General features: G+C 53.4%; 1 protein-coding gene across 1 annotated transcript in view; it reads left to right on the top strand.

The window, feature by feature from the left end:
• The window catches only part of dtn (transmembrane protein 132C dtn), a 144,092-nt gene that overhangs the window by 125,391 nt on the left and 6,179 nt on the right, over positions 1–12,522 (top strand). Inside the window, exons 5-10 of the mRNA XM_033474364.2 lie at positions 671–902; positions 8,332–8,475; positions 9,301–10,146; positions 10,218–10,656; positions 11,147–11,574; positions 12,208–12,488. Of these exons, the coding sequence (XP_033330255.2) occupies positions 671–902; positions 8,332–8,475; positions 9,301–10,146; positions 10,218–10,656; positions 11,147–11,574; positions 12,208–12,488 (2,370 nt within the window). The remainder of the gene's footprint in view (positions 1–670; positions 903–8,331; positions 8,476–9,300; positions 10,147–10,217; positions 10,657–11,146; positions 11,575–12,207; positions 12,489–12,522) is intronic.

Raw genomic sequence — 12,522 nt, 5'->3', positions numbered from 1 at the left:
GCCCCACTGCCGCAGCTATCGGTCGCTATTGACGCACGACGATCTCCGTCACAGTTTTCGGAAAATGGCGACCCATACCTGCGGCAGAGGGGGCGCTAGAGGAGCTAGAAAGAGGGGGAATGTGAACAGAGAGCTGCGAGCTTCTTGTCGCGCGAGGACTATACATAATCGTCAACGTTTCCGCAAATGCGACTCACGTCGCTACGATTCGAACGCGCTCAATTATCGGGAACCTCGAGGTTTCTTCTCCGCGAGTCTCAAAGATATCTCGGAATTGATTCGCCGAGCTAATGATAGAAACGTTCGGTAGACCATAAGAGTCCTGTTGGATCGAATTGCATTTCCCCGGAATCTGGTCTTTCCGCGAGCCATCTGCTCGTATCAGACAGCATCGTCCGACCGCGGGGATAGTCGAATGACCAATCTAGGGCCGCGAAATCGACCCTGTCCCCGCATCGGGCGCGAATGAAGTACGTACGTATCCAGCATCCAGTTTCCACGGGAATGAAGCAATTTGCCGCGATGGAAACGAAGGGTCGGCACGTGTTTCTTCGGGGAGAGAGAGAGAGAGAGAGAGAGAGAGAGAGAGAGAGAGAGAGAGAGAGAGAGAGAGGGAGGGAGACGGTCCGAGGGTCAGCGGGCTATAAGATCGTTGTGTTTCCCTGTACAGATCGGCGGAGGAGATCCTGACGATGCTTCTGGAGGCCAGCGAGGAGGGTGTCGAGGGGAACTGGGACGGCGGCCGCATCGTATGGGGCGTGCGTTACACCTTCGAGGACGACGAGGACGCCGGCTCGTCCCAATACAACGGGATGCGGGATCACCATCCCGAGAGACGGAAGCTGCAGGCGAGGTTCGAGATACAGAAGGACGACATACAGGCGGTCCTGCCCATCTCCAAGGTAAGATCGCCCCCGGCGATCCTAAACGTTAACCCCCTCGGCGATACGCGTGGGTCCATTCCCATCGAGCCGTTCGAGGGCTTCGTCCGACTTCTCCAGCTTCTGCTCGATTATTTCCATTAAGCCCAATTAGAGAAGCTCTATAACCGCATCTAGGACAATTTCAGCCGCGCCGAGGCCCCACCGTGAGAAGCTTTTAAAAAAATTGGTGATCGAGGGTCCGAACGGATCCAGCCGCACCAAATGGTCTTAGGAGCACTAAACCAAAAATAATCTAAATGGCTAGCAGCTGTTTCGTATCAGTTTGTAAACGTAACAATAACCTCTTGAAGCGACTACCAAGAGAAAAGTGTAACTGTTATAACAAATTAACGGTTTTAATGGACATTAGAAGAATTCTGAAGATTTTGTACTTCGAGCCGCGATCTTATCGTACGGGCGTCGCCAAAAAGAAGCAAGATAAACCATGGTAAATCATGGTCAACCATGGTAAAAATCGCGTGCGCACGAACGCGGTCCCATTTTTTAACAGACCGTGGAAGGATAAGGGACAAGAGAAGGGTGCCGAGGGAAACGTGTTCCGAAAGGAGTCGCGAACGATGCTGGGACCAGTTCGGTGCATCCGGCGGCGGGTCTGCGTTTGCGATTCCGACGGATGGCGAAGGACGAGGGGTTGGCCGGGCATAATTTCGAACGGTTGTTCTCGGAGCGTGCCGGTCGAACGTATACGTGTCGAACGATTTTCATTCCCGCCAACTGTGCCGGCGGACGTGCGGAATTCCGCGACAGGATCGCGGCAGCCATGGGAATAGAGGAATCCAGGTGGCCAATATCGCCGGTCCCTTGCAGGGACTGTCACGACTCACGGGCCAGCCGAACCCGAACTGAATCGTCCACCCACGCCCTTTCTTTCTTCCTTTCTCTCTTTCTCACTCTCTCTATCGAGAGAGAGAGAGAGAGAGAGAGAGCTTTCTTTCTGGTTCTCTGGCTCTCTTGCTAGTTCTCTTTGGCTCTCTCTCTCTCTCTAGCTCTCTTTGACTCTCTCTCTCTCTCGCTCTCTTTGGCTCTCTCTAGCTTTCCTTAGATCTCCTTAGCTCTCTCTGGCTCTCTCTCTCTCTCTCTCTAGCTTTCTTTCTGACTCTCTGGCTCTCTCGCTAGCTTTCATTCTGGCTCTCTGGCTCTCTTTCTAGCTCCCCCTGGCTCTCGCTCTCTTTCTCTAGCTCTCTCTGGCTCTCTATGACTCTCTCTGACGCTTTCTGACGCTCTGTGGTTCTTCCTAGCTCTCCCTAGATCTCCCTAGCTCTCTCTGGCTCTCTCTCTCTGGCTCTCGCTAGCTTTCCCTAGCTCTCCCTAGATCTCTCTAGCTCTCCCTAGCTCTTCTTAGCTCTCTCTGGATCTCTCTCTTTGGCTTTCCCTAGCTCTCCTTAGCTCATCCTAGCTCTCCTTAGCTCTTTCTGGCTCTCTCTAGCACTCTCTAGCTCTCTCTCTTCCCTTTTCCAGCTCTCTCTCTCGCTCTCTAGCTCTCTCTCACTCTCTCTCTCTCTCTCGCTCTCTAGCTCTCTCTCTCTCTCTCTCTCTCTCTCTCTCTCTCTCTGACTCTGGCACTCCCTCTCTCTCTCTTTTTCTCTCTTTCTCTCTCACTTCCTCTTCTTTCCTCTTTTTCTCTTTCTTTCCCGCCCTCTCCCCCTCGCCCCCTGTATCCCTTTATCTCCCACCACATCCCTGTCCCCCCTGCCCCGTCCCCCTGTCTCCTCCTCGCTCCTCGAAATCTCTCGAAAAAGAATCCGCTAAGTTGCACGATAACCGGCCGGCAAATGCGCCGATCGATACCAGAGGCGAGAGCATAGTACGTGGCGCGAGCACGCGGCGCGAGAATCCGCTTCCAAGCTCGATCAACGATCCACCACCCGGTCTTTCCTCGCCCTGGAAACCGACCGAGGAAGGAAGGAAGGAAGGGAACGGGGGCCCCGAGCCACGCTTCTACGGCCAAACGACTCCGAGCCGCGTCAAAGGATAATGCCTTCCTACCGACGACAAAGCGACCGACGGGCCGCGGTCAGCTACGGGGTGTCCCCGAATGATCGATACACCTTTGACGATAAAGCGCCGCGAGTAGATGGGGCAGAACCTCTTTCCGCCTGATCCCGTCCGTCCGCTGCACCCTACGACGCTCGTTGATGTTGACGTTTCGACAAATAAACGTCCGTTTAGACTCGCCGGCGTGCCGAGCGCCGGACCGCGTTGCGGAATCACGGTGTTCTATGCTTGCGCGTCTCGCGGAACGTGAAATGCATTTACACCCCGTCGTGTCGATACGAGAGTCGGTACGACGAGATTCGTTTTCCTCGACCCAACGATGTAACGGCGATCGAGACGGAAGAAGGAAATTATGCTAACGCGATACCGTCCGGGCTGTTTGCGCGAGAACTTTCGCGCACGGTCGGTATATATACAGGGTGCTCCACAATTATTTTAACAGCCGAAAATGAGGGGTAGCTGAGGTCATTTGAAGTAACTTTTTCCTTTGCGGAAATGCGATCTGCGGCTTTGTTAACGAGTTATTAACGGAAAACACTGACCAATGAGAGGTGACTGCGCGAAGCTCGAGAGACCGCAGCACGAGGCTTTGACAGATGGTCGTAGGACGGACTCGAGCCGCGTTCGAAGTATTGAACAAATCACGAAGCGAGAACTTCCCGGATTTTTTTACTACGTAACAGTGATATTTTTAAGAAAAACGCTGTTCACGTTTATTTTAGAACGTCTGAAGAATATTTACTAATTCTTCGGACACGAAATAGTAAGTAATTTAACCGTGACGGCCGTTTTACTTTTCTAGTGTGCATTACACCTTGACATGACCTTGACTTAACCTTGAGATAACCTTGATATGGCAAGGTTATGTTAAGGTCATGTCAAGGTTATGTTAAGGTCATGTCAAGGTTATGTCAAGGTCATGTCAAGGCGAACATATGAAATTTTTAAGATATGTCAAGGTTATTGATAATATTCTTCATATTTCTCTAACATATCTCTTACGTTCTTTAACACGATTATTATTTATCAAATTAACTTTGCGAATCATACGTTGAACTCTGCTCGGACACGGAATTATTGACCCTGACATAACCTTGACATGACCTTAACATGACCTTGACTTAACCTTGACAGAACCTTGATATGTCAAGGTTATGTTAAGGTCATGTCAAGGTTATAACAAGGTTATGTTAAGGTCACGTAAAGGTCATATCAAGGTTATGTCAAGGTGAACATATGAAATTTTTAAGATATGTCAAGGTTATTGATAATATTCTTCATATTTCTCTAACATATCCCTTACGTTCTTCAACGCGATTATTATTTATTAAATTAGCTTTGCGAATCAATCGTTGAACCGTGCTCGGACACGGAATTATTGACCCTGACATAACCTTGATATAACCTTGACATGACCTTAACGTGACCTTGACATGACCTTAACGTGACCTTGACTTAACCTCTTCAATTATCTTTCTCGAATCATTTTCACCTACGATTCGTAACTAATGAATCCGTGGATCCTACAATCCACAGCTCGATGCATAAAATTTGTAGAAATAGCAACATTCATCCATTTCCCCTAAAGTCACAGAATCGTCTGGTCGCGTCGCGATCGGTGCATAGAAACGGGCACCCGGTAGATCCGGGCTGGTCTCCGCTGAATAAACAAATTCTATCCGCGAAAACGTTGGTTATTACGAAACATTAGAAAACACTCGGCCCCTCTGTTCCCGGAAGAGGTAGTCGCGTTAAGTTAACGTTCCCGGAGTGCAGCGAGTTGCATTTTCCATTCGGCCGAGATAAAGCTGCTCCCCGGAGCGGAGCGGAGCGGCGCGGGGCGGAACGGCGCGGCGCGCTGTTTTTACCCCGGGTCCGGCAGAGCGGTGCGACGCAGCCCGTAGTAATTTATTCGTTGCTCGGTTCTTCGGCCACGATTTCGTAAGCTCTCCGCGAAAATAGTTAATTGATTCTGTTCTTACGGTCCCCGGGACCCCGTTTATTCCTCCGCGACGGCGAACCGTGCCGCGCCGAGCCGAGAGCCGGCCGGCGGGGCAGCGTTTTCTCCGGAATCGATACACGCGCGGGACCATCTCGGGGGGAAGGGCGTGTTGATTAACGAATCGTTTAATTAATTCGTTTACATGTTCCTTCAGAGAAGTAGCAGGACGACGCTTTCTTGATCATCCCCGCTCTAATTGCCGTTCCTCCGTGGCGCCCGGGCCGCGGCCCGGGGCGGGGGGAGTTTTTAATTAAAAGACGGTCGCCCTGCTTTCCTCGTAAACCTCTCTCGTCCGGCTTAGCGCCAACATTGACACCGGGGTCTCGCCCCGCTGCCGAGATCCGCAAGCCGGGATTCGACCGGTGGCTTCCGCGCGACCGTTTAATCAGCGAGGAGAAAACATTTCGGCACCGGCCCCGTTTTAGTCGCGGGCATAAATACCCCCGGGGGCAGGAGTATCATCGGCCACCGGCCGGGGAATTCCACTTGAACCCCCCGGAGCCCTTTGACCAGCGCCGGAGCGTCTTCGATAATGCATAGCTAAATCTCGTCGAGACTGCGAACCCACCCGGCTAAGTGGATCAGAGATCTCCCGATAAACTTCGCCGGTTCGGGCCGCTCGCTCGGATCTAACCCACGCCTAACGGGTAGCTAGCTAGCTCTCCTCGTGGCTCCCGGAATTCTCGAACGAAGTGTTCGAGAAGTGGCTTCGAGAGGTCTCGCCGCGGATTGCCCCGTAGGGCACCGCTTCTATCCGACCGGAGAGCAACTTGGCCACGCCTACCGGGCACTGTCGCCACACCATTCGCAGTGGATCTGATGTTGATACCTTTATACGGACTTTTAACACTCAGCCAACTCAACGAACGTTTTAAATCTTCCCGTTTTATATTCCGTCGATCGATAACCGAATGGAGAAGTCTTTCACTTCTGATTTCTAAATGTTAGAAATGATTGCTTGATTTTAGTAAGATTTGCGAAAGGTGCGATTGTTGAAGAAGTAACAAAATTCCAGATCACGAAACTCCGGAAAATGAATTCTACTAGTCTCAGTAACTGGTCCAAAATTTTGCTATCGACCTAAGTGGACCAGTTACTGAGACTAGTGGGATGGATTTCCGGACAGATGACAAAAATCCCGAAAATGAATTCTACTAGTCTCAGTAACTGGTCCACCTAGGTCTATAGCAAAATTTTGGACCAGTTACTGAGACTAGTAGAATTCATTTTCGGGATTTTTGGTATCTGTCCGGAAATGAATTCCACTAGTCTCAGTAACTGGTCCACCTAGTTCGATAGCAAAATTTTGGACCAACTACTGAGACTAGTAGAATTCATTTTCGAGATTTTTGGTATCTGTCCGAAAGTGAATTCTACTAGTCTCAGTAACTGGTCCACCTAGTTCGATAACAAAATTCTGGGCCAGTTACTGAGACTAGTAGAATTCATTTTCGGGATTTTTGGTATCTGTCCAGAAATCCATCCCACTAGTCTCAGTAACTGGTCCCCCTAGGTCCATAGCAAAATTTTGGACCAGTTACTGAGACTAGTAGGATGGATTTCCTGATAGATTGGGTTGCCAGTGTGGATCGATTTTTTGTAAATGTTATGATTACTTGTGCTAAAAATATCACTAAAATTAACAGTTTATTATAGTTTTTTATTATTATTCTTAAGTCTGTCTCCTATGCATCTGCTATGCATCTTAATGTTTCTAATTTCTTTGTGGTGTCTCTATCTCTGAGTCTCTAAAGCAAAGGCCACCAGTGATATACGCTTCCTCATAGAGTATCTACAGACTGTGCCAACGCGAGCGCACAAAGGACAGTTCCGATCATTGGCTCGGCCGTCTCGCGCCGAATGATCTCGCCTCTGATTGGTCACAGTTTTTCGTTAATAACTCGTAAACGAAGTCGCGGATCGCATTTTCGCTAAGGAAAAAGTTACTTGAAATGACCTCGGGAACCTCCCATTTCCGTATCGCGAGACATTTTTGGAATTCCCTGTACATCGGCCCTATATAAAACCGAGCCGCGAGACTTGAAAAATCGTATCTCCTCTTCCCAAATCGTCCTCCATTTCCGTGCGCAATCCGTCGGTCGAATTAGACAGAATTTACCGTGCAGCTTCGTTGCCCCGGATTCGTCACGATCTACGCCGAAAAGAACGAAGCCCGTCGTCCGGCAGCCGACGTCGAGAGAGCAGCTGCTGTCGGCCGGCTCGGCGGGTCCGTTTGAACGTCGCGCGAGCACAGAAGCACGCTCGCGGAGCCGGGAAGACGCGATGATTAATTCGAACGGAACGTTTGGTCGGACGAGTGATTGCGCCATCCGTGGAAATATCTAGGGCTCGATGTGTCGGCCGATCGCGGCGAAAGAAAGACGGCTATTCATAGCCGCGATCCTGGTCGCCGAGGCCTAGAATCCGCGCGCGGCAAAACCGCCGAAACGAGTCCGGGTTTCGCCTTCGGGAATCTCGGCCGGCGGCGATCCCCGACGGGAGGAAGGTTCTCCCTTCGGCGAATATGAAATCGGGGGCGGCCCGACGGACGGCGCCGCGCCGGCGGAAGAGGATTATTCGATCTGGGAGAAAGGGTGGACCGGCCCGAACGCGAAAGGCTCCGGCGGCGCTCGTCGGCGCCCTTTTACCGCGCCGCTAAGAACACGGCCGGGATCAGTCTCATCGATGAGAAAAGCGAGTCCGCCGCGAGATGCGGGCGTCCGTCCGCACGTACACGCCGGAAACGGGGTGGTGTCTGGGCGGACGGACGGAGAGAAGAGGAGGAGACGGCGGCTCTCTCGGGGTCAGAGATTTAAATTCCCTCGCTGCAATATCCGAGTCGTTTGATGTTTCCTTCCAAAGGGCAGACTGTACGGAAGCCAACTTGGAAATGGCTTCGTGCAACCGGCCCCGTGTCCCCCACCCCCGCGCACCCCTTTCGGGCCGTCCCCTTTTCTGCCGGCCGACCGGCAAAGTACACAGACGCGGACACACGCGAGCCAAGACTGCACGGGGCAGCCGGCGCGTGGAATAAGCTTCATACAGGACGTCGCGCGCGCGCGCGCGAGCACGCCGACACGGGCGCGAGACGGTCCGGCGATTCCCGCAGGCCTCCGCCGGCAGCAGGCCCTTTAGAACCCTTTCCTCGGGCAGAGTTCGCGACCGGTCGCGAAACTTTTCCGGCGCCGTGCCCTCTCCCCGGGTGCAAACAAAAGCGCCGGGCGATGAGGAACGATCGCATCGCGCCTTCGAATCGAGCCCAGCCACTGTCCCTCCTCCCTCTCACCATCGAACGGAGCTCGAGCGTTTTAACGAGCCGCGCGACAAAGGGCCACGATTTAATCGAGTTCTCCGCGTCTCTCTCTCTCTCTGTTCCCGGCTGTCCCGCAGAACTGGGAGGTGATGAACACCGCGGTGCTCACCGGCCGCCAAGTGTCCCAGGGAATGAAGGTGTTCATCGTGAGCCAGGCAGGATCCGTCGCGGACGTCACGCTGCAGTCTTCCTGCCACTCGGAAGACGAGAGTGTGCTCAAGGTACGCGTCCATCTTCCCGGAACTCTTGTGTCTCGTAAGAAATTGCTTGGTCGTAGATGACTTTCGTTTCTTTATCGGACATTTGTTTTGTTTCTTCTTCTTTTTTTTGGTTTCCTTATTTTATTTATCTCGAAACATTGTCTATTTAGCGGAAGCAAAAGCTCGTTTGTCCCGTCTGCATCGGAAGTAACTTGTGGCTCGACCGAATGTGCGACGTAATGCCGCTTGTGCGATGCCACGTGTGTTATCCCGCGGTGTGATGCCGTTCGTGCGGTGCCACGCACCTGGAAACACGCTTTAATCCGAGAGCTTTAATTCAAATAAATTTGGTTCCATTGACATGATATAGAAGCAAGCTAAGTGGCCACAGACGGAGGAAAAACGGAAGCGCGTGTTTAATGGTCCGCGGCACCGCACGAACGGTATTGCCGATGCGGGATAATGCATCGGTGGCACCGCGCAAGCGGCATTACGTCGCGAGATTCATCCGTGACACCGCATAAGCGGCATTGCGACGCGGGATAACGCATCGGTGGCACCGCGCAAGCGGCATTACGTCGCGAGATAACGCATTCGTGGCACCGCGCAAGCGGCATTATATCGCAAGATATCTCGTCTGTGACCTTATACGAACAGTATCGCCGTCGCGACATGACACGTCAGAAAGAGTGAGAGTGAGAGTGAGAGTGAGAGTGAGAGACAGAGAGTGAGAGAGAGAGAGAGAGAGAGAGAGCGAGCGAAGCAATTAATAGTACGCAAACGAATCTCACAGCGGTGAGATAAACAAAAATAAGCAAAAACCAATGTCTCAATCGTGGCCTCCAGGTATCGTCGTCCTGCAGCAGCGTGTACGTGGACGGCACGGAGATCCGCGGTTCCAGCAACGCGTCCGTTCTGGTGAAGTACGGCACGTACTCCGGCCTGGCGAAGTTCACAGTATGGATGCCGGAGTTCCCTCTGGCGATCACCGTGGAGGACACCAGGCTGAGCCAGATCAAAGGCTGGAAGGTGCCGGAGGAGCACGTGGCCAGCGCGAAGAGCAAACGTAGCCTGAACGCGACGAGCCCGAGGTTGGCCGCCGACTCGGCGAAGACGAAGAAGCGAAGCGCGGCGGACCTCGACGACTCGATAGACGACACGTCGATGGACGTGGAGGACGCGGACGTGATTTTGGAGGAGGACGACCAGGACGACAGGTTCCGCGGCAACGATCCCGGATGGGACACGATCAACTCGATCGAGCGTGGCGGCTCGACGATGTGCCGGCTGCGGTTCCAGCAGAGCCCGGTCGAGGTCCACGCGAGGTTCCTAGCCACCGATCACGATTCCGGGAGAGTCTCGTACTTCGTGAACCGTAGAACCTGGCTGAGAGTGACCGACCTGGTGATGGGGATGCTGCGGGTCTCCGATCCGAGAATAGCCACCCTCCTGCAGGGGAGGATCGTCCAAGGCCGCGGCGTAGGTATAACGGAGGTGCAGGTGCTGTCGCCGATCACCGGCAGGATCATCGGAGCGAAGGAAGTGAAGGTCGGGAACGTCCGTGTGGCGGTTACCAGGTTGTCGGTCAGGGTTGTGTCCGGTCTGCAGCTCACCATCAATCCCGACACCGCGATAGAGAACGGATACGTCGCCGAGACCTCTGTCACGAGAAGACTGACCGCCAAGTATCAGGTAAAGACAACCGTTTCTTCGCCGGTTCAAAGACGGAGACAAGATCGTTGACCGGGTCGTCCTGATTTCAGGAGGGTCTGCTGGACATAGACGTGGAATTCTCGGACGGGACCAGGACCCCGCTGCGAGAGATCGCCGTGACCGATTACCATCTGTCGGTGGAGAGCCTGGACCCGGAAGTGGTCGCTTTCGCGCCGATGGTCGCGTCCCATCATCCCCGGGTGATCGCGGTGGGCGAGGGTCGGGGCGATCTGCTGCGGGTGAAGCTGCAGTTGGCGGACGCCTGCCGGCTGGGCAGCAGGAGGTCCGGCAAAGGATCACAAAGGACGACCACGTCCGCTCTGGCGAGCGCCTCGGCGAACGTCGAGGTCGACTTCGCCTCGAGCGAGCTGCCGAATCGACCCGACTTCGTGCAGAACGACGGCGGCGGGACAGTGGGCTCGCACCATCACAGGGAGAGGAAGACCAACAGGGGGGAATCGGAGCCAGATACGCGCGACAGTTTCTTGGGTAAATAGACCCTGTTCCCGTCTCTGTGTCGCATTGATCTGTCGCTTGCCAGCACGCTTCTCTCTTGTGTTCTGTCTCTGCGTTCGGCTGGCACCCGTCGTCGTCCCCTTGCTCTCCGTCGGCTCGGTCGACGTCGACGTCCTCCCCCGCAGTCGATCCGAAGGCGTCGCGCGGGAAGGATCAGTCAACCCGACAGACCTCTTGCTTCTCTATCCCGCTTCGCTCATCCCCGCCCGTTCTCTTCTCGCGCACCGTTTCCTCCTCTCTAGTCACCCCCTAGACCCCGTCGCTTTCCGCCCGTCGTCCGGGACACCCAAGATTATTATTACCCTCCCCCGCCCCGCATGTCGGTCGTCTCGCTTTCTGCAGCCAGCTGGTCGCGCGGAGGGATAGCAGCTTCGGGGAGCTCTCTTTCACGTTCCGTTCACTCACGACCGACGTTTCTCACTCTTCTCCTCTCTCTTTCTGTCTCTTTGTTTTCTGTGCAAAGGGCTACCGCTGAAAGACGAGAACGGGCACGAGCCTTTGGTGCAGGCACGCCAGCACCGCACGGCTATAGCTAATGGCATGTCTTCAGGAGGAATGGGCGGCGTCGGTATACGGCACCACGGCGGGGCGCGCATGAGCCCACTCGAGATCGGGATGTACGTTCTCCTGGCGGCCTTCTGTTTCGCGATCGTCGTCTTCGTCGTCTCCTGCGTGGTCTACACCAGCAAGTTCAAGCCCCAGCCGCCGGACTCGCCGCTCGCCGGCGATGCTCTGCGGCCGCCGGTCATCTTCGGCGCGGCTAAGGCGAGAGCGGCCGCCAACCAGCTGGCATCCGGACGACGACCGCCCAGAGAATCGACCACGAACGCCCACGACTGGGTCTGGCTGGGACGGGCGACCCTCGAGAGGGCTGCTTGCGGACCTCAACAGGTAGGACACGATCGTCCAGGTACGATTTCGAAGTGCCCGGGGAACGCGGCTGTGTTCGTCCACGTTGAAAGAAGCATCGACAAGCCTCCGACAATAACCGTTTCGAACGAGTCGGCTCCGACCGAAATAATCGTGGAGAGAACGGATCAAGTCTCGCTTCTGTTACCTAGGTGTATCGGTTGTGTCTTATATCGGTTCTATAGCCGTTGTTTTTCGCTTCTGGTTATAGTTGTATCATATATAATAAAATACATTGTGCAGGGTCCCTTCGAACCAAACAATTTGTTCCTCAAGCATTTCCGCGTATCATTAACGATATAATACTTTCCGTATAATATATATTAATGTAATAATAATAATAATAATAGTAATAATAATAATAATAGTAATAATAGTAATAATAGTAATAATGATAATAATAGTAATAATAGTAATAATAATAATAATAATAGCAATAATAGTAATAATAATAATAATAATAATGTAATAATGTATAATACTGTATAATACTTTCCGGTTCTCCGCGAAAGTCTCAAGAACCAAAACCGGCAACTGTTTCCAACCCCTGATAGAAGCCTACCCCCTGATGTAATCCCCCAGCGAGAGCAGCCTGAGCATCCGTTATCGTTGCAGGTACGGGTGACCAGCAATCCTCTGGCGAACGAAACCGACGGCGACAAGAGCGAGCTGGCGACTTGCTTCGACAACCCGAACCACATCGAGCTTCCTTCCACGGGTCAGCGGAACAACAGCTCCGGGCCGATCGACAGCACCACTTACTGCAAAAGGGACAAGCTTCCGAGGAACAGCTTCGTCGCGAAGTCCGCGGCGAGGCCGTCGAACGCGGTGACAGCGACCACGGTGACCACCCCCGCCTCCATGGCCACGTCGACCGTCACCACGTCGCGAAACGAGTAAATCTTGCTGTGAAGTATCAGAGCGTGTCGC

Source organism: Megalopta genalis, chromosome 4 (genome assembly GCF_051020955.1).
Source record: "Megalopta genalis isolate 19385.01 chromosome 4, iyMegGena1_principal, whole genome shotgun sequence".
Lineage (NCBI taxonomy): Eukaryota > Metazoa > Arthropoda > Insecta > Hymenoptera > Halictidae > Megalopta > Megalopta genalis.
This window is presented reverse-complemented; position numbering and strand designations above follow the sequence as displayed.